This window comes from Notothenia rossii, assembly GCF_949606895.1.
Source record: "Notothenia rossii genome assembly, chromosome: 3".
NCBI classification, from domain to species: Eukaryota; Metazoa; Chordata; class Actinopteri; order Perciformes; family Nototheniidae; genus Notothenia; species Notothenia rossii.
In genome coordinates this window covers 25,960,362-25,984,942 of record NC_136901.1, presented here as the reverse complement: position 1 = coordinate 25,984,942, position 24,581 = coordinate 25,960,362, and the positions used below count along the sequence as shown (strand labels likewise).

Below are 24,581 nucleotides of genomic sequence, written 5' to 3'. Positions count from 1 at the left end.
GTTGTGTGGATAGAGGCAGAGCGCAGCGACAGGCAGGCAGAGAGGAGCAGGCTGCGATACACCCCCCCCCCCCCCCCCCCCCCCTCGCCCCACAGAGCGCACCCAGAGGACAGGCTGCGTCACCTCACTTTGTAACCCAGGAAAGGAGCAGGAATCCTGGGTGCGTGATTGTTAAAAGTGCATTAAACTGTTTTAATCCGACAGCCGCTGATGTGCACGGAAGTCTGTCCGTTTCGTTAACATTTGAATAGCCAAATGGACGGAAATCCGTCCTACAGTATATGCGAATGAGAGGTTTGGCAATGCACGTGGCCGTGGCTCATTCCCCTGATAGGTGGAGAGTTGACCAATAAGCTGAGCACCTCTTTGTGACGTAGAAAAGTGTTGAAATCTGGATCCGTTTTTTTCAGATCCGTTGCAGCCCCTTTTTTAGAGATTTGGCTAAGGAGGAAAATAGAGAGGGTTGTGTTTTCTGACACTTGGTGAGTTCCCTGGAACACCGGGGACACATATTCATGTATAAAAGACGTACAAAGGTGCATTTTGCATGATAGGTCTCCTTTAAACTTAGTCCTAGTTTAAATGTGTTAATGAGAAAAACACCTACTTTTTGAATGCATTGCCCCATGTGGAGCTCTCGACATCAAGGACGCCCTGGTCAAGAGAGTGCAGGTTCTTCAGGCCCCGGTGGAAGTTGCCCTCTATCTCCAGGAGGGAGTGGGTGAACTCTGGTCCCTGGCAACCGCTGAAGCACGGCAGGGGCCTCTGCTGACCATCCTCCCAACGGGCAAACTGATACTGGCAGTCACATACCTGCACAAAGCAAGAGAAAATGATATCCAAAAAGTCAAGACATTGTGAAATGACGGTTGATTTGAAATATAATCAAGGTCATATACAGTACCATTCATTTATGGAGAATTGATTCACAACAAAGCTTGTTCAATAATAGCAGGGATAGAGGGTAGATACATAACATATTCTCACAAAGAGAATTGGAAAGAAATGAGAAAAGCAAGTCCACAAATGCTAACCCCTATTACTGCATTTGTCTTAGATCTGTTAAAATTGCAATGACAACACATAATACAATTGGACATTTCCTATTGTGGCGTAATGTGTGTCAATGCAACCTCACTGAAATCATTCACAATATTTATACCTTTTTTTCAACCTTAGCACTTGTCATGACATAACAATTGCAGAAAGATACTGTAACACAGATGTTCAATGAAGAAATATTGCTTGTAGAATTGTTATTTTGACGTATGTGTGTGTGTGTGTGTGTGTGTGTGTGTGTGTGTGTGTGTGTGTGTGTGTGTGTGTGTGTGTGTGTGTGTGTGTGTGTGTGTGTGTGTGTGTGTGTGTGTGTGTGTGTGTGGAACATTTACCTCAAGCAACTCTTTGAACCTCTGAATCGAAACATCAAACACCACAAAAATGCTGGTTTGGTCCAAGACCCATCCTTTTGGAGAATACCTGATGTAAAGGCAGAGGTAAAGTTACAATATTTGAAGTCTAACAAATATAAGTTGTGTGCCTCTAACCCTAATGACAAAGCGTAGAGTCACTACAAATGTGAGATATTCTCCTACTTTTGGTGAACCTGTGAGGCATGCAGGTACATTTCCTTCCAGGCCAGGCAGCACTGGATACAGTCTGTGAGGTTCTGCTTGCTCGATAACACATAGCCCCCAAAGAGCTTGTCCAGAGAGAGGCTATTGGAGCACAGGTGGATGATCTCATTACTCATCTGCAACACAACAGACAAAAAAACGTTGTCACTTTCAGCTTCAGAAAATGTCCATCATCAGCTATGGAAAAAAGGATGTTTTTTTGTTTTACTGCTCACCCTATCAGGATGGTTATCAATATAGCATCAGCCACAGCAGCAGATGTATGCACTCAAACACTTACAAAATAATTAGACCGAATATTTAAGAGAGAGCAATGTGTATGCACAGCTTGCAATTGAAGTGAAACGATCCAGCTCTTCAGGTAATGAGAACTGTGATCAGGCATTGAATTCAGTGCATTCACTCTCAGGGTGCTGTAACTGATGTGTGAACACCCAGAATGAGTGGAAGTGGTTTTCAGTAACAATGACTCTTACTAGAATAGAAACATATTTAAGTACTAGGTGATTCACAACTTGAATTCATGATTAATCTGATGCGGTAAACTGCAGGCACCTTGCGGAATAGACCAGTGATCCTCTCGCTGCTGTTGTAGTCTGTGGAGTTGACCCAGATGATGCGAATGAGACTGACAATGTGTCGCAGCTTGGGAGCAACTTGGCTAGGCTTGAGCTGGGTAAGCTCTTCACACGGCTCCTTCAGTATGGACAGGTAGAGAAGGTTGGATTGGGCCTGCAGAGAGCATTCCTAGGCAAACACACAAAGTTAAGATTATAATATGCCAACATTTTCCAATTGTTGGTAAAGTGATGCGTTAATGTTGTAATAAATAGCAGAACCAGTGAACAAATATCTTGTTGGTCAGTGAGTAAGAGTTGATGAAGATATTCTAGATGTGTATTAGTACCAGTATCTCCTTGGCCAGATTGCTGAAGCGCTGTACATAGAGAGACTTGGAGAGCTTCAGTATGTTCTGGATGTGCCTGACCGCTGGCTTTTGTAGCTGCTGGCTGACGTTCAACAGCTTGGCAGAGCGACTCTTCCAGAAGGCTATCTCCTCAAGAGGGCCGCAGTTGTCCTTCACATTCGTTATTGCTTTTGCATTCAGTAGCTCCTTGATCTGATCCGTCCAGCGGATCACAATAACTAATAAGAGAGAGAAAAGGTGTGAGAAAAGGTAAATAGAGGTTGCGAGTTTTCTCCATATTTTAAATAAAAATGACTGAATATACAGTATGAGAAAAAATCAATAGTCTGGATAAGACAAACACAGAATGACAGATGCAGCAAAGGATGGAAGGATGTGAATATGATGAAGGAAATGTTCAAATCTGAAAAATTGATGTTAAAGAGAGTTGATGAGGAAATTGAGAAAGAAAGACTATTGGTGGAAAAAGAGTAGAAAAAAACAATGGACTAATTAGACTGATGTGAGTGAGAGACGGTGAGCCCAGTACAGCATTAAATACAATCTCAAGAGTTGGAAAGTCAATATTGTTTTGAACAGAAACAGGTGTGACCTCCTAGATACAGACTCCACAGAGATGGGTGGAAAAAGAAAGGCACCCCAACCCCCCTCCCAAACACACAAGCTGTATCAGGATCTTACCCGCCATTCTCTGCACCAGCTTTTTGTCTTTGCTGGCCACCTCAGGGCTGCACTGTAGGCCTTCCATTGGGATGTATAGAACTGTGTAGCCCTCATTCTTAAACACATCATCTGTAAGAAAAGAAAATAGTGTAACACTGGAGCGCATGTGGCTTTGTGAACATTTCAGCATTTATGTTATCTTGTGACATGTCATTTAATTGTCTTAACTGTCTCTCTCTCTGCTCCACTTAGGAACCCACCTGTGATGCTAGCAAGATAGCAGTGAATGTCGTTGGTGTAATCATCCTTGGTGCTCCTTCCCCTGAAGGAGGTGAGGGCAATTGAGGGGGCATGCAAACAGGTCATGTCATGAAGAACCTTCTGGTTGGAACCGCCCTGGGCTGTGCTAAACTGTATCACCGCATCAAAGGTCTCAGCTGTGATTATGGTTCCTTCCATGCGGCTAAAAGAGGACAAGGGCTGCACCACCTGAAGAGATGAAAAACAGAGTAAGGCAGCTGGATTTTGGAATGAGACATACTGTACAGGAAAAGAGATCTCTTGGACAATGGTTCATTTTAAATACAATTAACAGTATTAAAAGTGAGAAGAACATTGTGCCATACCTTTTCCGGCATGGAGTATTCCACATGCAGCTTGTCATGCTCGCCCATGTAGACCACCATGGTTGTGAGAGATGTGTCCACAATAAATGGATCCAATGCCAGCTCATTTTCCTCTGTCCAAGACTCTCTGGTTATACCAGAAGAAGCCACACATTGGATAAACAACTGTGAAAGGAGATTAAAGGAAGGGTACAGGGAGAAAAAGATAGAGAGAAAGATAATGCAAAAGGTTGTAATTTAGATGGACAATATCTGTGTTTATCCCACAGAAGTAGACGAAAAAATATTCCAACCAATAACCAGCTTTACCGGACGAATGGTTTTAAAGTATTCGTCATCCATTTCTTTCCAAGCTTTCTCCACCTGTTATCACAAGGAGCACACAACTGAAATGCAGTGGCATAACGATACATTTTTCCAAGTTTCATGACTTTTTTCCAGAGGTGGAAGAAGAACTACTTAATTATTGTACTTGAGTAAAAGTAGAAGTACCAGAGTGTAGGAATATTCTCCAAAAAGTTAAAGTCCTGCTATCAAAATGTTACTCAAGAAAAAGTACAAAAGTATTGGCAACTCAAAGCCAAAAGTAAAAGTACTCATGCAGATTGGCCCATTTCAGAAAAATATATATGATGTGTTTTGTATATAATTATTGATACATTTAAGTATTATCAAAGCTGGTAAAGGTGCAGCTAGTTTACATTACTTTACATGCTGCAGGGTAGCTTGTGAATTTACTACAGGTGTAACTAAAGTCTTATATTTTCACATCATTAATCCAAATCTGCAAAGTAACTCAAGGTATTAAATACATGTAGTGGAGTAACAGTACACGATATACCTCTGAATTTTTTCATCTACTTAGTTACTTTGTTTACACCACTGCCTTTTCCACAATAACTATTTCAGTCAACATTGTTTATTTTCATATTCGTAGTTGGCTGTAGAAATGTATTTATCATTTTTGGAGGTTGTAGATTGGTGTAACAAACGTTAGCTAGCAAACCTTTAGCAACTAGTTAGCTTAACGGCAGTTTACCTTAATGACCTCTCTGCTAACAGGCACAGCTGTGAAGTCCTCACGAGCTGAAATACATGACAACTGAAGAAGTGCAATTATTTACTCAACAACTACAGTATCCGGCTAAATTAAGTTATCAAAAGTCATTATTTACGATAGCTACGTGACTTTTCTTTTATATGTTCCGCGTTTTGCATCCCCTCAGTCAAACCTTTAGTTGGTTTGAGTATGCATGTCTCCATGGTAACGTTTGGTTGTCTGGGTAACGCCGGAGTGGGGTTGGGCATTACACGAGTATGCTCACGAGACATGCGGAGCTTTTAGGGGGAAGGTGGAGTTGGAGGGGGCATATTTCCTGCTGGATTAGTTTGTTGTAGGTCTGTGGTCCGGCACGGTGTCTTCCAGTTCCAAGCATTCTCAAGTTAAACTTTTTCAAAAATAATAATAGCTGACCTGGGTCGCCATCTGGTGGCAGAACGACTGGAGTGCTGCAGGGATAAAGAAGTGTGGAAATTACAACGTTTACACGAGGTGCACAGATAAAAATTATAGAAACATGTTGAAGGCATGACGATTCACTGATATGCATCTCTGTACTGTCATATCACCTTTCTAAATAATTCCAGTGCTCTTTTTCCTCCTCTTATGTTTGCATCTAATAAAACATACACGTTTGACATCCATAATAAACAGCAGAAGTTAGTGCTTCTTAATGTGGCTTCTACAATGAGCCTATGAATGGTGAAGGTAATAATCATGAAATGACTGGCAAACACAAAGTATGACTTGGCCCAGGTTTGAATCATTATGTTTAGGAAGTTACTGAGAGCTAATCATCACTAAAAGGAATCACAAGTAGTTTTTTGAAGATGTCTAGTTGGTCTTATATTTCCTATTCCTTTTCCAATATTTTAAAAACCTTGGAATGTAAAGATAAGTCGATAAGAAGATTGGAAAAGCTGTCTTTCAATGAAAAAATTGTAAAAAAACACAGTTGTCTTGTGCCCGGAAAAACAATTAATATTCTCCTATTAGAAAGGAAAGTAAATGATCGCCCAATTGCACATCTTTAAAGTTTATATTACCGGTGTACTATGCATAAAGGAAAAGACCTCCTAAATCTGATAATTTTGTTACAACCCTACCTGAGACTAAACCACTTTGAATTTGAATCCAGCATATTTCACATATTTAGCGTAATACAAACAAACACACCCAAACACACAGAGACTTGGGTCTGATAAAGAAGCTCTTAAACCCTGAGGAAGTTTGTGTTTGGTCTTTTATGAGAAAAATACTTACGTCTGAATACAACCTAGAGCACAACCCCCCCCCCCCCCCCCCCCTCCTCTGGTTCCCCTCTCTCATTACTGGACCATTCTTCCCCCCGGCTCACTTTCTCCAGGGTCCTTCTATCTTCTTTCTCTCCCCCTTTCAGGAGTTTGGGCTGAGTCCTTTTCCAGTGGGGAAGTCCGGGCCTTCTCTTTCACAATGCTGAGCGACTCCAAACGTCTTGTAGGAGGCTTCATTAGAATTCATTTGTTTGATTCATTTCCCCTCCAGTCTCTCCTTTCCTGTTCTCTTTTCAGGTTTGGGGATTTGCATATTAGCATACACATATTATTTACATCACCTTGATTAACAGCATTGTTTCTGTGTGTGTTTTGTTACTGTAAGAACGTTTATGTGTGTCTGAGTGTTAAATCAACAGGATAGGATAGGTACACAGCCTGGGCTAAGGTCCACATGCATGTTGAATGCAAACACATACAACAATGTATGGATAAGAGGAATACAAGCACCTAAGTACACAAATGCTTATACCATATAATTACAGCCTGAACACACAGACACACACATACAGCAGAGCTTTGTGAATAAACCAGATACAAAATGGTCAGAGACACAGAAACAGGCAGGCCAAAATTAAAGCCATGAGTCTTTGAGCTCAGAACTAATGACAGGCTGCCATGCCAAGGAGGGGAGGAGAAGAGAGGGATGGAGGGATGAATAAGGAGGGAGAGTCTGTGGGGGGCTTGCTGCTTGGACCAGATGAGAGGAGGCTGGAGATATACAGCATCACTTAGTACAATTAGAAAAGGGAGGAGGGTTTGATGAGAGCCACAAATACAAATACATCTTAAACAGAGTAACAGAGAGTTCTCTACTTTATAAGTGGTCGGGAGAATAGAATACAGAAGCTCAGCTGGACGCAGCGGCCCTATTAGCTGCAATAAAAGAGAATACACAGACACACAGACACACAGACACACAGACAGACACACACACACACACACACACACACACACACACACACACACACACACACACACACACACACACACACACACACACACACACACACACACACACACACACACACACACACACACACACACACACACACACACACACACACACACACACACACACACACGCACGCACACACACACACACACACACACACACACACACACACACACACACATACACACACACACTTTTCCAGCCCCTTGACCCAGGCTGACAGCACCCTGTGTTTTCTTCGCACTGCAGTGGGAGCTCTGGTCATAATGAAGTGTTCGGACAGAATTACGGCTAGAATACTGCCAGAGCCCCATCACAGTGTGTGTGCATTTGTGTGTGAGTGTGTACTGTCAAGATGCATTTTAAATGGGGGCATACCACAGAAAAACGTTGTTATTAAAGTAAGTATAAACATTCAGGAAGCGAAATGTGATTAGAAAAAGGAAATATTTAATAAAGCTGTAACTTCTCATGTTTTGCTGCCACTTTAAAAAACGTTGTTTCCTAATAGGCCTACTTGTTTTCCTGATTCAGCATTGGCTTTTGTTGTCTTGTGTTATAGAAGACTGCTCATTTTCCAAAGAGCAGCTGTCTCAATATTATTGATCCAAGCTGCTTCTTCAGTGTAGTCTGTCAGCTTTATGAATAGACAAAGGGAAGTAAAGCAATGGTTTCACAAGAGGAGGTGAGAATCACTCATAACTTAATCGAAACCCAAAACCATTATAATCCTTAACATAAGGGGTTGAAATGATAATGTCAGATGAGTGTGTGTGTTTCTGTAGTAGTGAGGGTATGGCCCCTCGAGCAATGCTGAAACGCAGGCGTCATAGCAGTGAAAGGTCTCCTTCAAACTGGATGCATCACCACTGAGCTTTTCATCCTTCAGTTCCACCAGGGACACACAGACACAATGTTCATCTGTTATGTCTTCGACAGCATGTGGCAAATAAGGGAAGTGTAAACATATTTTGGGTTTACACTCACCTGATTACACAAATATATGTTTGCAAATTGATATTGGCCACAAGTCAATTTAGTCAGAGAAAGACTTTTTGCGAGTAAAAAAGAGCAAGTAATCTGTCAAAAAGAGGCCTAAACAAAACAAAAAGTAGAAAGTATAAACCTGTGTAACGCACCACAAACCTCTGCAGTTGGATGTGGTTGACGTAAAATCATTTTTTTAAATCAACCACATCCACCTTTTTTTGGATCATTTCACCCATTTGCTGTCAAATTTGCATTGATGTTCATTTCTACTTTGTTTTGGTAGAAATGTATTGGACAGTATAACGAAAGGTCAAGTAAATAACGAATTGACATGAGGGACTTAGTGATATGGCTTCAAACCGTAATCATGTTTTGACAGTATTAAAAAAAGCGTCATCATCTGGCGGTTGTAAATAAGAAATAGCATTTTATCTGCTCAACCACCAGAATTAGAGATCAAATCTTCTGAGCGGGTGTTTGGATATAAAGTGAAGGGACATGAGCGCCTTAGTCCTCTAAGTGATTCAATGAAAGAAGAAATGACTAAGTGTTCGTGTCAGTGTTCATCAGGTTGTCATTGTGTCTATATTTTGCAGGCTTTAATAATCTGACAGTCCACTTGGTGGTGCTGACACTCTTCGACCATGACGATATTCAGTTATTGTGCAGCCGCAGTGCGTTTCACCAGGAAAAATATTTGTATGTCAGTGGACTGTATGCATTTGGACAAAATATAATGCTTGTAAATGTAAGCAGTGTACATTTAAATATAGCAACTTGGTATTTTATACTGTGGTATAGTTTAAAGGTTCAGGTCACAAACTATTCTGTCGGCTGGTTTAATTATCTCATAAATGTACAAGAAACTTTATGCAGATACATTAAGTTGTGGCAGGTGTGTCAGTGTGTGTGTTTTAGTGTCTTCCTTGAAGAAGGGCTGGATTACAGCAGCTACACGGAAGCCGTCATTGATGTATATGTTAGAGGACATTTGTCCCAGTCATGACCTCAATAGTTGACCCCAGCAATGACCCCAGCAGTCCCAGGGAATCTCCTCCAGGTACAGATTCTACACTCTGAGTCACCTAGAGGGCATCAAGAGGAAGATCTTAACAGACTGACTTTGAAATGCACGATACAGATCAAGGAGCAAGGAAAAAATCTCTGCTGCACAAATTAGACGGGAACAGTCAGGGATATAAAAGAGAGGAAGACATTGTAACAGTTGGATTTAGTCTCATACATTTCAACATTTTGTCATCATCCATTAGTCTAACTGGCCCTCACTCTGACAGGGTATGAAATGGCCTTTGTGCTTGAGATAAGACTATATTGTGTTTTATTGCAGATTACTGACAAAGAGAGCATCAGCCACGCATACATTCCAATCAATCATCGCGGCCATAACGGCTACCACATCACAGTCATTGCCGCTCAATCGTTGAGCAGTTCCACCGTCTTCACTGCGTTCATGGCATACAATCTGACTGCAGATGTGCCGATAACTGTCATCGTTTCCTTCAGAATCAGAAGAGGCTCTGACCTCAACGTCCGATAGACAGTGTTCCAGATGTAGAAACATGTCAATGCAGAGCTATGTTAAGCTCCATATTGAAATGTTGTAATTCATATGTGTTTGTTATGGATTTACGGAGCTCAAGACAGTACAAATAAATGTATGCCAATAGTCTGTGGACCCTTGAAGCTTTTTCTTTTTTGCTGATCCACCTGCTTGTCCAACTCAGTGTCCAGGAGACAGAGATGGGACAGCTCCTGGTGCTGAAATGAGATCTAATATTCACACAGCAGATGAAGAGCAGATTTAAAATACAGACAGAAAACATGGGCAGTAAGATAGAGGCATGACATGACACAAAGTTCACAACACAGCTTTGATAAGGTAAGTGTCTGAACCGCCGAGCCACCATGACGCAAGCCGATATTCTTGCACCTTTTCCAGCAACACAACATTCTCAGTAAGTGCTGGCTTTGACACATAGACTGTATATATAAATATATATGCTTTGACACCATCCAAGCTTAATGAGACACTTAATGAATCAATCAAGTGCATAATGTACAGTAAATTATAGAGTGTTAAGGGCTAATAAGACCTACGTACATGCCTTGCCGTGTTTTATAAATAGTGGTATTTTCTTTCAAGCTAAGCAATTGGAATTGTAATAAAATAAATAAGGGAGGAACTATCTCTTTAATGAATAAGCCCTTGCAGACATAAAGGAAAAAGTGAGAAATGAAGGAGTAGGAGTTAATGGTTTCAATGGGATGTGCAAATGTAGGTCAAATTGTTTGCATTGGCAGGTTTTATTGAACAATTTAGTAAGAATCATTCCTCTGTTACAAATCACAGACATCTTGTGTTCCATTTTTACCCAGGGTGTTAGGACTGTTTTGCACCGAAAGCAAAGAAGAAGGAGGACATGGAAGGCTGCAAATGAATCAAAGAAAAGACAATACAAATCGACTTCCCCAAACAAACAAATTACTTGATGTATAACAGTGACATTTCCCTAGTTGCAGAGAAGCGTGTCTAAAAGGCAACAACCCATAGAAGCTGACAGTCAGGCATCCACTGGTATAATAAATAGCTGCAAATCATGCTGATGAGCATGAGGGAGCAGGGAGACAGTGGGTCGATACGGGGAGTGAAAGATTCATCTGAATAAACCAAATCAATCAAATATTCATAAAGTATTTTGTGCACCTTGTCAAGCGCAAATGACACTGGAGCAGAACAAGAAAGCCTTGTGGGAGAAAACAACCCCCACTGCTAAGCAACAGAACAAATCAGAGACAGGAGAGCAGTCTGGACGTCACATCAAAGATGGGGTCGTACTGTTCTCCACTCACTCCTCTGTTATCCTCTTGGCCCTGTTCCTGGTCCAGAGAGAGAGGATGGAAGTGCTGCAGCAGGGCCCCTGTGGGGTCCACCGCGGGAACCAGGACACGGATCAGAGGAGTCCTGACAGAGAGAGTAGAGACAGCAAAGATGGAGAAATAAAAGAGAATAGATGAGCCAACAAGATGTAACTCACTTCACACCTAATAGCAACCCTGTGGTGGCCTTTGTACAATTCAACGTTTTGAGTCGCAAACAGAATTAGACAACCATTTGCTCTCAAGTTAAAATGACAACACCATTGCCTCCATCTCTGCAGGCCATTTTAGCCATCAAATAGGCCGGACTGTGGGTGGGCTCAGTGAGACAGGCAGAGGCAGAGAGCCCACAGCCACATGGAGAGAGAAGAAGAGATGGAGATGGAGATGGATGGGACAACAGCTGACACTCAGAGCAGCAGAGAGCGATAACAATAAACGATGAAGCGGTGACGCGGAAGGAGATGCCGTAGTGATGCTCTCAACATCTTCTGCACCTTAATACAGATAATTATCCCATTCATCTGGGAGGAGGAGCAATGGTGAGGAAGGGTACAGATCAGTGATTCAGGGGAAACATGGAGGGGTAAGGTGATGTAAGGCAAGAGAGGGCAGGTGAGATATGAATGGAAGAGAATACATAATGATGGGAGGGTATTTAGAGAGGGAAATATGTAAGAAAGTATGGCTTGTTTTAGGTTTTTATAAAGAAAACTTTATCAAAGTCGCAAATCATGAATCATGACATAATTAACTGAGCTAAATAAACACTAGATTCTAAGCTGAGGGGAAAATAAATCTTGGCAGCAGCAAAAAACCTCCTGTGATCACATTAATATTGAGCTCAACTTTGTCAAATCTAATTCCCACTGATGGAATAAAGCAAGTGAAGTGAGTGACAGATATCCACAAACCCACACACTCCCTTGCTCTCTTCTCTCCTCAGTGATCAGCCATGAATAGATCCTCGGCTGTCAGAAAGAGCAGAGGAGTATTCAACATCACCGAGGTATAATACGTCCACGCTGGCAGGGGGACTGTTGTGTTAATCAAATACAAAAAGCATACAGCTGTTCTCAATTGTCAAGCAAGAACCTTGAAACTTTCCAGTACACTGCAGGAAAGGCAGAAACTCTCACACATCTGCCCTCACACATGACTTCCTGTTTATCGGTTCTGGTGGGTAGAACATTATTCGTTGCAGCAGTAAAAAACATCTCATACAAACCTGGTGGTAAAGGAAACGTTTTTAGAGGGTTCTGTTTGAGGAACCATTCCAGCTTATTGTTAATCTGAACTGTTTTATAACCAGCTATCCTACCTGATGCAGTTAACCAGTAAGCATAAGGCTTGTCCATTAAAGAGGCCCTGTTATGCTTTTGTCCCGTTCCTGTGCTGTGTTATACTGTATACCTTTTTGTAAATGGTCTGCAAAGGCTACAATCCCAAAGTTCCTGCTAGAGGGAGTTTCTCCATGCCTGAACACCTCCTTTGTTTACTTTCGTAACAAAGTGAAATCACTGTGTGACACTCAGGCTTCTATTGGCTAGCGCCAAGCACATTGTTTGTGATAGGCTAAGGGTAGGGACATCTCTAAGTGGTTGACCAATCGAATTAGAGCCGGTCAGCTAACCAATCAGAGCAGACTGGGCGAGTGCCAAAATAAAGACCTTTTCGAACATTAAAGCTTGTAAACATGTCACAGTAGAGGCACCAAATACAATTATGAAACCTGGATATTAGCGTAAAAGAGCCCCTTTAAGAAATGGCAAGGATAGCAAGTTACGGGAAAAGTAACATTCTTATGGGATTCACTTTGGAAAAAAACACAAGCATAACTTTTACACAGTTCTACATTTCAATTCACATTGGAAAGCCTTTAGGGCATCCTTTGTTCCAAGCCTTTGAAAATAAAATTTTTGTCCTGTTGAATTATCTCAAATCAAAAAGGATAAAAACAAGATGTTTGTGCGAGTTCTGTCATCCTTAGAGGAAGAAGCTGGACTCATTCATGTGGAGTTGGCACGCATCTGGAAGCTGAAGAGCAGCTTTTGGACCTCAAACTATCCACGGCACGTGTACCTGTGAAGAATAGCACACACAACAAGTGTTACTCACAGTTCAGCGAAAGACAGATGTATTCTATGAAACGATAAGGAGTCGTAACATGGATCTGTGTGGATTACACGTTAAACACTATTCGACAAAAACCCCACATGTCTCTGTTAGTATTTTCCTCTCATCTTGTATTTTTTACATGAATAACTGTTTGATTTTACATCTCCAAGCCATCGAGAAGGATTTACATAAAAGAGCACTCTTTGGTTAAACTGCTCGCAACCCATTGCCATATGTGATAAACAATGACGGCTCTGAATGATCTGTTACTGTAAAGGCATATTATCTTGTGTTTTAAGATCAAAACATGCACGTTTATCTCCACAGTTCTGTGGTTATATCTTATTATATTTGATAACTTTTATTTTCTCCCTACAGAGTCTATAATTGTATGTAAAATGTCCACTTTTTTCAACATAATGCATGCACACATGAGGCTGCACTTTGTTAAGTTACATTTTTAACAAAAAAAGTTGTATGGCTAATATTACTGCATCATTTGTATTTGTATTACTTTTTTCCTGTCATTACCAAACATCTCAGCTCAATCAAACAATGTTATTGTGCGACAAACTTAATACAAAATAAATAGTATAATGTAAAAAACAAACAAATCCAAGGCAAATCAAATCCAGGGTTTAGGCAAAAAGTAAAATTCCTGATTCTGATACGCTGATACTACTGTGTCCTGTAGTCCTCCATAGTGTGTACTTTGGTTTGTTCATTAGTACTGCCTAAGGTCTGATCATGGTGTTCTATGTACATGCAAGTTCATAGTGACAGTGCCAAAGCTGGTCCTGTAACGTTAAGAAGAAGCTGACGTAGAACAAAGTCAGAGGCACAGTTTGATCCCAGCAGAGAGCTCAGGAGACGTTGAGTGAGGGGGAAAGGAAGAAAGATAGAGAGGCAGGGAAAGGGAGCAAAAGGGAGGCCGCTAATAGTTTGGAGGACTGAGGAATAAAACATTTATAGGGTAAAATAAGGTTCCCTTAGTCCATCCGTCAGCATGCTGCAGTGGAAATGAGTCTTTGCCCCAGCCTGCTCTCCACCTCCACACTGCTTCACCCAGCTGTACAGAAGAGTTACTCTCTTCTGAATAGTTGCCCTTTATTCTACAGTCAATATTTCCTACTTGTTTTATGTAAGTCTTTGTAACAATTTACAAAGAAAGTGCTGTTTTATTTTCTATTTCAAAGAGTTTGAGGAATGTATAGTGAAGTGCACCATTCTGTATCGGTTTAGCATGTGAATCTGAATTTGTCACAGCATGTTCATTTCTATCTTAGAAAAACTTCAAACGTTTACTGATCCTCCCTAAGCTCTTTGTCTCTGTCTTTGTCTTTTGGAACTACTTTTCTACTGACCTCAGCACTCCTTTTCATCTTCAATCAGTCCCCTTTCCCCACCTTTGACTTTCTTTCATCCCTCTTCCTTCCCCCATATTGCCTCCTGCCATGGCTCCTTGCCATCCCTCGCCCTCTCTCCTCCTTCACTTTTTCCTGTATTTCCAACTGCTTGCTCACCCCTTTACCCCTTCATCTTTTCCTTGGTTTCCTCAACAAAAAAGCCAATGGGATTTTTCCATTGGATTTGGGTAATGTACAAAACTACAGTATGCAGGAAACCCTATATATATCATGAGAAGAAAAAAAAGCAATACATCCATGATCTAAATTCAATACACATATTAAATCATTCTTTTATTGTTAAAGAGTTAAAGTATTTATAAACTAACAAGCTGACATTTTTTCTGACTAACCATACATGTTGCAGACAAGGATTGGACATTATGCCACTAGTCTCTTTTTCTTATTCAAATTTAATTAATTTCATGTCAGATACTAACTTATTTTGCAAATATTTTATTTAAAATGTCTTCTACTTATTCTCCACTTATTTTTCTTGCTGGTCTATGACAACACATTCTTGCAGCTTTCCATTTCTTATTCCTTTAACTGTCTCTTGCTCTACTCGTCTTCTTTACAACATTTTCTAAACTGATCCATTCCCTATCCCTTCCCTCAAATATACAGTATACTCCTTCCATCCTCACACCTCGCCTCTCTGGTAGCAAGTTGATCTTCACTTTGGTGTAAATGTAATTTCCAAGCTGCCGCGACACCTCAGCGTGAGCCAGTCTACTGCCAGCTCCGTACAAAGCCATAAAATGTCAAATATATGTCAAGCAAAAAAAAGCGTATTACTACTACGTTTGCTTTATTTTAAAAAGAAAAGTCAAGTATATCTTGTTCCCAATAATCAATGCTGACGTGACGCACAGCAGGGTTTGCCTCTGTGGAGTTTGTTCATCCTAATAATCATGTTTTTAAAAATTGAATTCTACTCCTACTACTCTTAGCCCCATAAGGGGGTATATGGATGAACAAAGAGGCAGAAAGTGGTATTGATTATTGTCAGGTCAAAAGGAACAGACGACTCAGCTATTAGATAAACACGGCACTCTGAAACGCTGCAGTCTCAATCTATATCTGCCACCACTCAATTGTCCCTAAATGTCACGCTGTGGCTACATTGTGAGCTGGCAGCTGAATGAAGAGCGGGCAATGAAGCAGAGCATTGACCTAGAGAGAGGGAAAGACAGAATGAAAGGTCAGAGAGACCAAGAGACCGTCTGAATGAACATGCTGGGAAGAAATTGGCCAGAGAAAAGACAGTAAGGAGAGGAGAGGACATTGTGACGACAGGACGATTAGAAGAACGATGACCTAAAGATCAGGATGGAAGAATGGCCTACTCTCTCACTTTGTCCTATCACACATACACCTTTGCAGCCTCAAAAGACACAATTACTACCTAAAGAAGTTCACAATGCGTTGGAGTCACTTTGTTGACACAATGAAACAGAGACAACAGCTAAATGTGTATTTTTCCACTGTGTGTAAAGCATCAAAACCCAAATCCATTTTTTAACTATCATTTTAATAATACATTTTAATAATAATAATTGTATTCTTTATAATTTGAGGCTACATTTACTAATGTTTGATTTCCTGATAAGAAAGTGTTTTTTTGTACATTTTTGTTACCTGATTAGCAATAGCATTAAAAACAATTTTACATTTTGACAGGGTATTTCAATGTTTTATTTTGGCAGCCTGATGACTTTTCCTGACATTTGGTTCAAAAGGTCTGCCTTTAAAGTGTAAAATAAAGAATCTTTAATGCATTAGGACATGTATCGATTCGATTGCTCTATAAGATTATTGCTGAAATAAACTGCTCCATTTTAATTCAACTACAGACTTAACAAGAAGACATGAAAAGGCTTTACAGACCATGCACAAATGCATATGAAAAGATTTAAATGTAGAAATACTTTAGAGGAAAAGGGAGAGCAGAAGTCACAGTCGTTTTTAGAAAACAGGAAGGATATAGCTCCTGAAAACATTCTTTGTAGCTTTCTCTGGCTTTCCACTCCTGATGGCTTTATCTGACATCCAGTCAAAGTAAATACCTTCAAATATCACCAGCCGTCGTCAAATGTGACCATAATGCACTTTACTGCCATTCTTCAGTTGATAACAGCTAAAGACAGTCTGGTTTCCATTATAAATGTCTGTACATGGGCTCAGGTTCATGTCTGGCAACATTACTTTCCTTAACCTGCTAATGTTGGAGGCTAAACTGCTTCACAGAGAGAAAGCCCGGTGAAAAAAGAACATGGGAGGTAACCAGTGAAAGAGGCTACATTGGATATAGCCTGGAATGGTAAGCGGAGGTGGGGTGGTGCCCCTCTGATCCAACAGATTGAAGCTGCAGCAGTTCCCTCTTCCTGCACAAAGCTTTCTGGAAAAACACTCAACTGCTCCAAGTTTTTTTCTATGTGTTGATCCCCACTGGCTCACACTGGGAATCAAACTGCTATGGGTTGTTAAATACCAAATGGAGCAAATAAAATGCGAAGCCACTTTTAAAGGTGGTAACAAATGCATAGGGAGTCAAAGGAACTATTCCACCAGAGGCAAACAGGCGTAGAGGGGCACTGCAGGGGACACCATTTGAGTTCTCATGAAAAAGAGGGAAAGTGCAGCTTCGGTTTGACTGCAATGTAACACAAAGCACACACTGTCCCTAAGAAAGGGATTATTTGCATTTCAAGTGATTTAAAGACCCCGATTCGAAGTCTTCAGTCAGTAGTCTGTGTGTACACTCTGCATGTAATCATGTTAAAATCAATGCTTAATGGTCAAAACTGAAAATGTTAATCAATTGTGTTTTGCTAAATATAAACTTGAGACATTTGTACAAATAGATTGTAGTCAGGTCCTCATCTTAAAACAACCCTGAATTTCCTATGGGGGAAACTTAAAGGGGACCTATCATGCAAAATGCACTTTTTAAAGTCTTTTATACATAAATATGTGTCCCCGGTGTGTCGGGGAAGTCACGCAGCGTCAGAAAATAAGACCTTTTCTCTTTTCCTCCGTACCCAAATCTTTTAAAAACGGGGGTACAACGAGCGGATACAGATTTGCTGCCGATATGACGACAAATCGGCAGCGGACCCATAAGTTGCTATCAGAAACAATGCCTGACGTGTTTTGGACATAATCTCGTCTTTGTTTGCATTAGCAAGCCTCGCTAACACTCAGAGCTAACCTGTACTGTAGAGCACATGTGTTTAAAAAGCAGGAAATAAAACAAGGAACTCACCTTGTGATAAACCCGCAAGAGAAAAAGCATTTGAGCTCCATACTATTTCAGAAATAATCCTTGATGTGGTTTAAACAGGATGGCGTTTTATCACAGCAGAATTTAACTTTATCTGCGGTATAATTATGATCAGGCATTATCTCCGCCTCCTGCTCTTTTTTTTTTTAAAGTTAAGGACCCAAAATCCGCTTTCTCTAACAGGGCTGCAAAAGAGGGGTATGAGCAGTATGAGGCATGGCTACAATGGGTGATCTGTTTGGTATTTTAAGCAAAGAACTTCACAGACATGTTTTGTATGGCCCTACAATATATTTTTCCAATATAGCATAATAGCTCCACTTTAAATGTCCATGATATTGCTCCCTAAAATTACATTTTCATCAGTATAGACAGAACATTTGAGATGGATTTGCTTTATTAGCCAATTGGGTAAGCAAAGACTTACTGCTTTCATCTCCACTGCAGGGCTGGTTCTTAAGTGGCGCCATCAGCTGACATCCTGAAAAAGATAAAAATATAATGCATACACGATGTAGATCTAAAAAAAGAAAAGATAGCCAAAAAAAATACAAACTCCAGAGAAAAGTAAATGTGTAGTCCTCAAAGAAAAGAATGATCCTGACCAGAATGTACACAGTTATTGTGACATGGGTACGCTTTAATCAAAAGTATTTTTAAATAAACCCTAATGGGTTAAAAAATGTTGTTCACTTCCTCTCTGTTATCTTCTCCTGCTCTGAGGACAGAATATTAGAGCATATTTGAAGGACACATTAAGTCGTGCTGCTGTATCTCTGTTTGCTCATCTGATAACTGTTTGAGTCATTTTGTTGGCAACACATGCACGAAGACCAGAGTCCCTCACAGTTGACAAACTGTTTACTTTGTTTTAAAGTTTCTTTGCTTAAGTGTGCTCACTGGACTGCAGCTAATGTCAGTCAATAGTCCTTTAATGACAACCTTACTGTACTGACCGGTGACCCAGAAGAGGATGTTTTGGAGGGCATGCCCTGATGCTGCAGCCCACCGCTCACCACCATCACCTCAGACAGGAGCCTGGTCCCTGGGGAACACCTTGGCTTTAATGCAACTGAGGAGAGGGCAGATGGCAGTTACATAGGTGTGTGGATGTGTGTGTTTTCTACAGTATATCCTTTGAAAACATATTTTAGCTTATCATCTTGAGACAAAATCCAACATATAACGTCATTGTCAGCAATTATTAACATTTGAATGATGTTTACACCGCTTGTGATATATTTCAAGGCCAAACAGACCAGGTAAAGTTCAAATATTTTCTCTGTTTCATTTTAAACAAGTATTGGTTCCATTTTTTTTCTACTATTAGGAATGTTTCCTTATTTAGTGACCTTGCTCTCCAAATCACCCTACTGCTTTGTGTCGTTTGCCTTCTATCTGAATATTAAAATGTAGCTTACTGAGTTTTCACCTGTACGCCAGTAAACTTTATTATGCTTTACAGCACTTGAGAAACATGTTTTTCACATAGCGCATCTCTTCTTTTGTAAGCATCTAAACACAAAAACGTGATATTATTGTGAAAGTGTGACTTTGAATGTATTTAGGAAACTTTCAGCTGCTGTAATCCTCTTAGATAAATGAATAAATAAATATATATTGTCAAATGAAAATAAGTTTGGTTTCAACCCACAGGCAAGGGTAAGGACATTTAAAAACTCAAAAGCATAGGTGTCAAACACGGGCAAGACAGGGCAAATATGTCAGAGAAAGTTGTGTACAGAGGAAGGGATGAAGAGTGTCTGGAGGGCTTCTGTCTTTCATAAACTGACAGATATGTTTCTGAATGAAAATTGGTGCTTGGACAGATTTCATATTAGCGACAATATTCCAAAGCTCAACTCACATCCTCAACTTTTGAACCTTTCCATTTATCAACACATTTCTCGGGTGAAGAGGAGTTCAATGAAAGCGGTCCCAATCTCAGCCAAATCATTCATTTTTGCTTCTCCTCCAACTGAGATAATAACCTTATTAATAATCATAATCATAATTTGGCCATGCTATGCTAATGCGGAAGGCAAGAAATAAACCAGTTTGAAAATAAATGATTCTTTAGGTTAGATGTAGATAGAGTATGTTGTACCTTTATCCTGTTTCTCTGTGACTGTATGCCATGTTTATTTTTAAGGCACTTTAGCCTCACTCCCTTCCTCCTCTCTGCCAGGTCCAAATGGCTGCCTCCCTGCATCTCTCCTTTAATTTCCTCCCTTATTCATCCCTCCATCATGCTGCTGCCTCTCTCCCAGCTGGCTCTTGGCCCTGGACCAGGTGGGCTCTCTGCCCTGGAGGATCTTGATGGCCTGCATCACTGTCTCCTCAGCGTGGGGGGGGCGGCCATGGGAGTTGATCAGAGGACAGAAAGTAGATGCATTGAATGGCCACAGGGTATATTTCTTGTTGAGTCAGATTTGATTTTATACATCTTTGATCTGGAAAATAAAAGACTAGACACCTAACACATTATATTGGCCTTTACATTTGGGCTTGACAGCCGCTTGGTCATGTTCCATCCATGATTTTGTCAGTAAATCTTCTGAATGTTAGTGTATGAATGCTATTTAGTATGATTTGACAATGACTTATAGATTAGGCCTATCCCTTGCTTACAAAAGGACATGTTACAAATTTGACCTTATTAAAGCCCTATTTGAAAAGTTAGAGGAAGACTCGTTTTTTAAATGTGTCCTGCAGGGAACAAGAAAGTCAATAAATCTATCTTGTAGTTATTGTGATATTTCCCTCAAAACGGCAAATGTCATCATAACTGTGGTGCTGAAAGAGAAGTCAACGGGCACCGAAGTCAAAAGGATTCATCGCCTGGTGATCATGGATATCAAAACACAAAATGTCTCGGCAATCCCCAGAACAGTTGTTGAGATATTTGAGTTTGGAAAAAGTTGGACATTCAGAATATTCTTACCTGTGATCCCTTTTTCATGAGCAGCACATGATAAGTTCTTTATACAATGCAATGACATATTTCTGTATAACCTTGTGATATTGTGTCTCCAAATGTGCCGTACATGTCATGGGGTTATTTGAATATTTACTGTGTGTTTAAAAAAGTAGAACAACCAATTGTGGCAGAAGAACAAATTCCATTTGAGTCGTGACACCAACATATTTCACGTTATAGGTAGCATGTCGAGAATGTGAATATGCTATCCAAGGCTTACCTTCTGCTGTAGGATGATGGACAAGTATTGGTCACACTCTCTCTGGATCTCCACCACATGCTTCTCTTCTCTACAGACCTTGGCCTCCACTTTCTCCTGCGTGACCCTGATCTTAAAGAGGCAGCAGCACAGCTCCATCACCAGCTCTCCCACCTCAGTGCATTTCTCTGGAAGGACACTCTCTCTATAAACACCCACACACAATCAAATGAGTGACAGTGGCTGTTACAGAGACAGGTGTTTCAGTAATTGAATAGAGAGACGGAGAGATTTATTTACACATGATTTGTAGACAGGTGGCATTTGAAAAGGGATTGAAGAGAGAACTCAAACAAAAGGGGCCACAGGGAAAGAGACTTTGAGAATATATTTCTGTGAGTCTGTCTAACAATATTTAAATGTTGATATACAGTAGTTATTGGTTGCTGTAATTACTCTTCCTGGCCATGGAGATCAATTCCTCGCATTACATAAATGACGGAGGAAACCAGTGACAATGTGCTCTTCGTCAAAATAATGAACTTGAAATCAAAATAAAGAAATGACTCTGATAATAAAATGGAATTCACTATCAAACTTCATTTGCATTTTACTTAAATAAAGACAGATTATTTATTGTCCTCAGGTAGAGGGAATTTGTTCCCACAGCCTGAACGCACGTAAGAACAATTAAAGAACATTAATCACAAAAACATTGCCACAAGGAACACAATGCTGTCAGCTTATTAAATTTTGATTAACCATGATGGGAACAAAACAATAAAAGTCTTACCATCTTTACAAGAAGCAAAATCAAGCATTGTGGGAAAGTGCTGCCAAACCTTAACTTGAAATGAGGTCTGAGAGAGAGGCGAAAGCAATTAAAGTCAGGTCAGGTTTAATGGGCCCAGAAATAAAAAGGGTGCTGATGAGGAGAGCTGAAAAAAAGTCTCTGTTCCCGCTCAGCTATGTTCAGGTTACTGCCTTCTTCCTCTCCTCTCTTTCTCTAATGGCTAGCCTTGAGCTCTGGTGGACCAGATGCATCGTATAAAGCTGTTAAAGTCCTCGTCAGAGAGAGGAGGATGAGGCTCTAGTCATACTGAGTTAAGAAACATCAGTCACTAAAACCTAAGGACACCAGGAAGACATAATTGGGTCTCTCACAGAACCAGTCTGGTGTAGGGGGCAATTACGGTATACAAGGAGGCAGTTCCTGTTAGCAAAAGACACACATTAAAATGAGGACAACATTTAAAAGACTATCTCAGTCATTTTCTACGAGGAAGGTTGTGGGTTCAATCCCAACCTCTGAAGTCTACATGTCGACGTATCCTTGGGCAAGATACTTGACCCGGAGTTCTACCAATGGCATGGTCAATGCTGTGTGAAAGTACGTTTTCTTGATCATAGGGCCCCCTTCCATGGAGCCTCTGCCTCTGTTTGAATGTGTGACTGCTATTTGTATATGTAAAAGCGCTTTGAGGAGTTGTAAAGACTGGATAAAGTGCTCTATCAATGCAGTCCATTAACCATTAACCAGTGTGTCAAGTGGTACAGTAATGAGATGAGGACTCAAGGATGTCTTTAAAAGAGTAAGATTGGATAGGCTTTAAATAATTCTTTGTTCTCTAAATGGTTATTTACATGATGTATTATTATTGATTTCTGTTGTTAATCTTGGTTGGAATTTACCTCAGTTTTTTCTTTTCTTTTTTGAAACAGATGAAAACTATTTTTCTAAGAATTCAAGGTGCTGCATGGTAAGTTTTTGATATAAAAAGGAGAATTCTAGATGTATTTTATTCCTTTAAGCAGCATGACCCAATTCAAAGGCACTACCTATAAATCTGTGAAGCAGGGGGAGTGAGTCAGTGAGTTAGCTGGTTAATTGGAGCAGCAGGACCCCCTGAGATCTGCTGATTTGATATGGATCCTGCTAGCAGCGAGTGGTCAGGGGGCCAGGACGCCTCGTCACCCGGAGAACGGTGATTAGCTCCGGGTAATGGTGCCTGCCAGCCCAATTAGCAGCATTATGTGTGACCGGTTCCCTGTGCCACTAATTACAACCGGGCCCTGAAAGTGGGTGAGCGAATCAGAAAAAGACAGAGTGAAAGAGGTGTTCTGTGAGAGAGACTGTGTGTGCGTGCAGACAGCTGACCCTCGCTGCCACTGCATCCACCCTCTCATTTCCAATTACAGTGAGCCCCAGGTCTTCGCTGCAGCATCGCCCAGCTTACTAGACCTCATTTGCTCGACACCAAGCGTCAAACAGCCATTAACACACTGATTCATGGTGGACACGACCCACTGTCCTCAATGTAATATTGAGCAGCTGAGAGGAGCTGTACAGGCATAATTACATGTATCTGAGGGACTGAAAACCACAAGTGTACTTCAATTGATTCTTTTTGATACATCATTTAAAGGGTATTAGCTTTGCAAAAGTCACGATGAACAAAAAGCACACAAAAGCAAAATCACTCAAATAATAACACAAAACAGTAGCTCTAATTGGTGCGACGCTAATAACAATAAGTAGTATTTTAAGGTAAATTCCACAGAAAATACTACTTTGCATGAAAACGTATTTCTCTAAAGTTAACATGGTGGTGTGTGGCACTGGTTTAAGCTATGTACTCGCCCTTATACAAAACATTAAACAAATAAATAAAAATGATATAGATATACCATCTGCCACTACTAACATTTGCAGCCCGTTCCTGCAGACAAAAAAAACAACCATTGTTTTGGTTTATTCACATTTGAATAGATTTTTTCTACTAATCAGCAGACCTTGGGATTTATTGTCGACTGCAGGAACTAAGGGACAACATTACAATGACACAGTCCCTCAATAGATAAGATGGACTTTTATTAATCCCCGTGGGGAAATTGTTTCTCTGCATTTGACCCATCCTAGTGTTAGGAGCAGTGTGCTGCCATTTTGAACGGCGCCCGGGGAGCAGTGTAGGGAACGGTGCCTTGCTCAGGGACACCTCGGTACCACTTGGTCTTGCCGGGACTTGAACTGGTGACTTTCCAGTTACCAAGCCAAGTCCCTATCGACTTTGCCACCACCGCCCCCATACATTAATACATTCAAATTAACTTGGATTTAACTTTGATTCAAATTGATTATTTATTAAAAAAGATCAGTATTTGTTTTCCAGTTTCTGCTGGATGCTGGATTGATCAGGATGTTGCACTTCACAACTAAAGCCCACTTCATCACAACATGGCCATGGTAACGTGAGTTTTCTGACAGACAGAAAAGACTGCTGAGAGGTTTTGAGTTTGTGCTTTTGTGTGCTGCTTTTTTCACCCTTGTGTACTGGCAAAGCAGGTAAGTTGTTTTCGTGTGAGTTTTAATAGAATATAAAAGTAGAGCACAATGCATCAGAAATATAAAACCTTGTTGTTAAGGAAACAATTCACATAGAGGTGCTAGCGGGGAGCTGAAGTGCCATTAAGAGCAGGGGCTCTTCAGCCTAGAAGCACAGAAACATGATTCACACTGTGCTC

At 40.6% G+C, this 24,581-nt stretch overlaps 1 protein-coding gene across 1 annotated transcript in view; it reads right to left on the bottom strand.

Annotated features, from left to right (window-relative positions):
* The window catches only part of dnah2 (dynein, axonemal, heavy chain 2), a 46,193-nt gene extending 40,952 nt beyond the window's left edge, over positions 1–5,241 (bottom strand). Inside the window, exons 1-10 of the mRNA XM_079668532.1 lie at positions 4,894–5,241; positions 4,164–4,217; positions 3,855–4,019; positions 3,489–3,717; positions 3,247–3,357; positions 2,545–2,783; positions 2,193–2,384; positions 1,596–1,753; positions 1,392–1,479; positions 608–813 (exon numbers count right to left, since the gene is read on the bottom strand). Of these exons, the coding sequence (XP_079524658.1) occupies positions 608–813; positions 1,392–1,479; positions 1,596–1,753; positions 2,193–2,384; positions 2,545–2,783; positions 3,247–3,357; positions 3,489–3,717; positions 3,855–4,019; positions 4,164–4,196 (1,421 nt within the window). The 5' untranslated portion in view covers positions 4,197–4,217; positions 4,894–5,241. The remainder of the gene's footprint in view (positions 1–607; positions 814–1,391; positions 1,480–1,595; positions 1,754–2,192; positions 2,385–2,544; positions 2,784–3,246; positions 3,358–3,488; positions 3,718–3,854; positions 4,020–4,163; positions 4,218–4,893) is intronic.
* Positions 5,242–24,581: the final 19,340 nt, after the last annotated feature.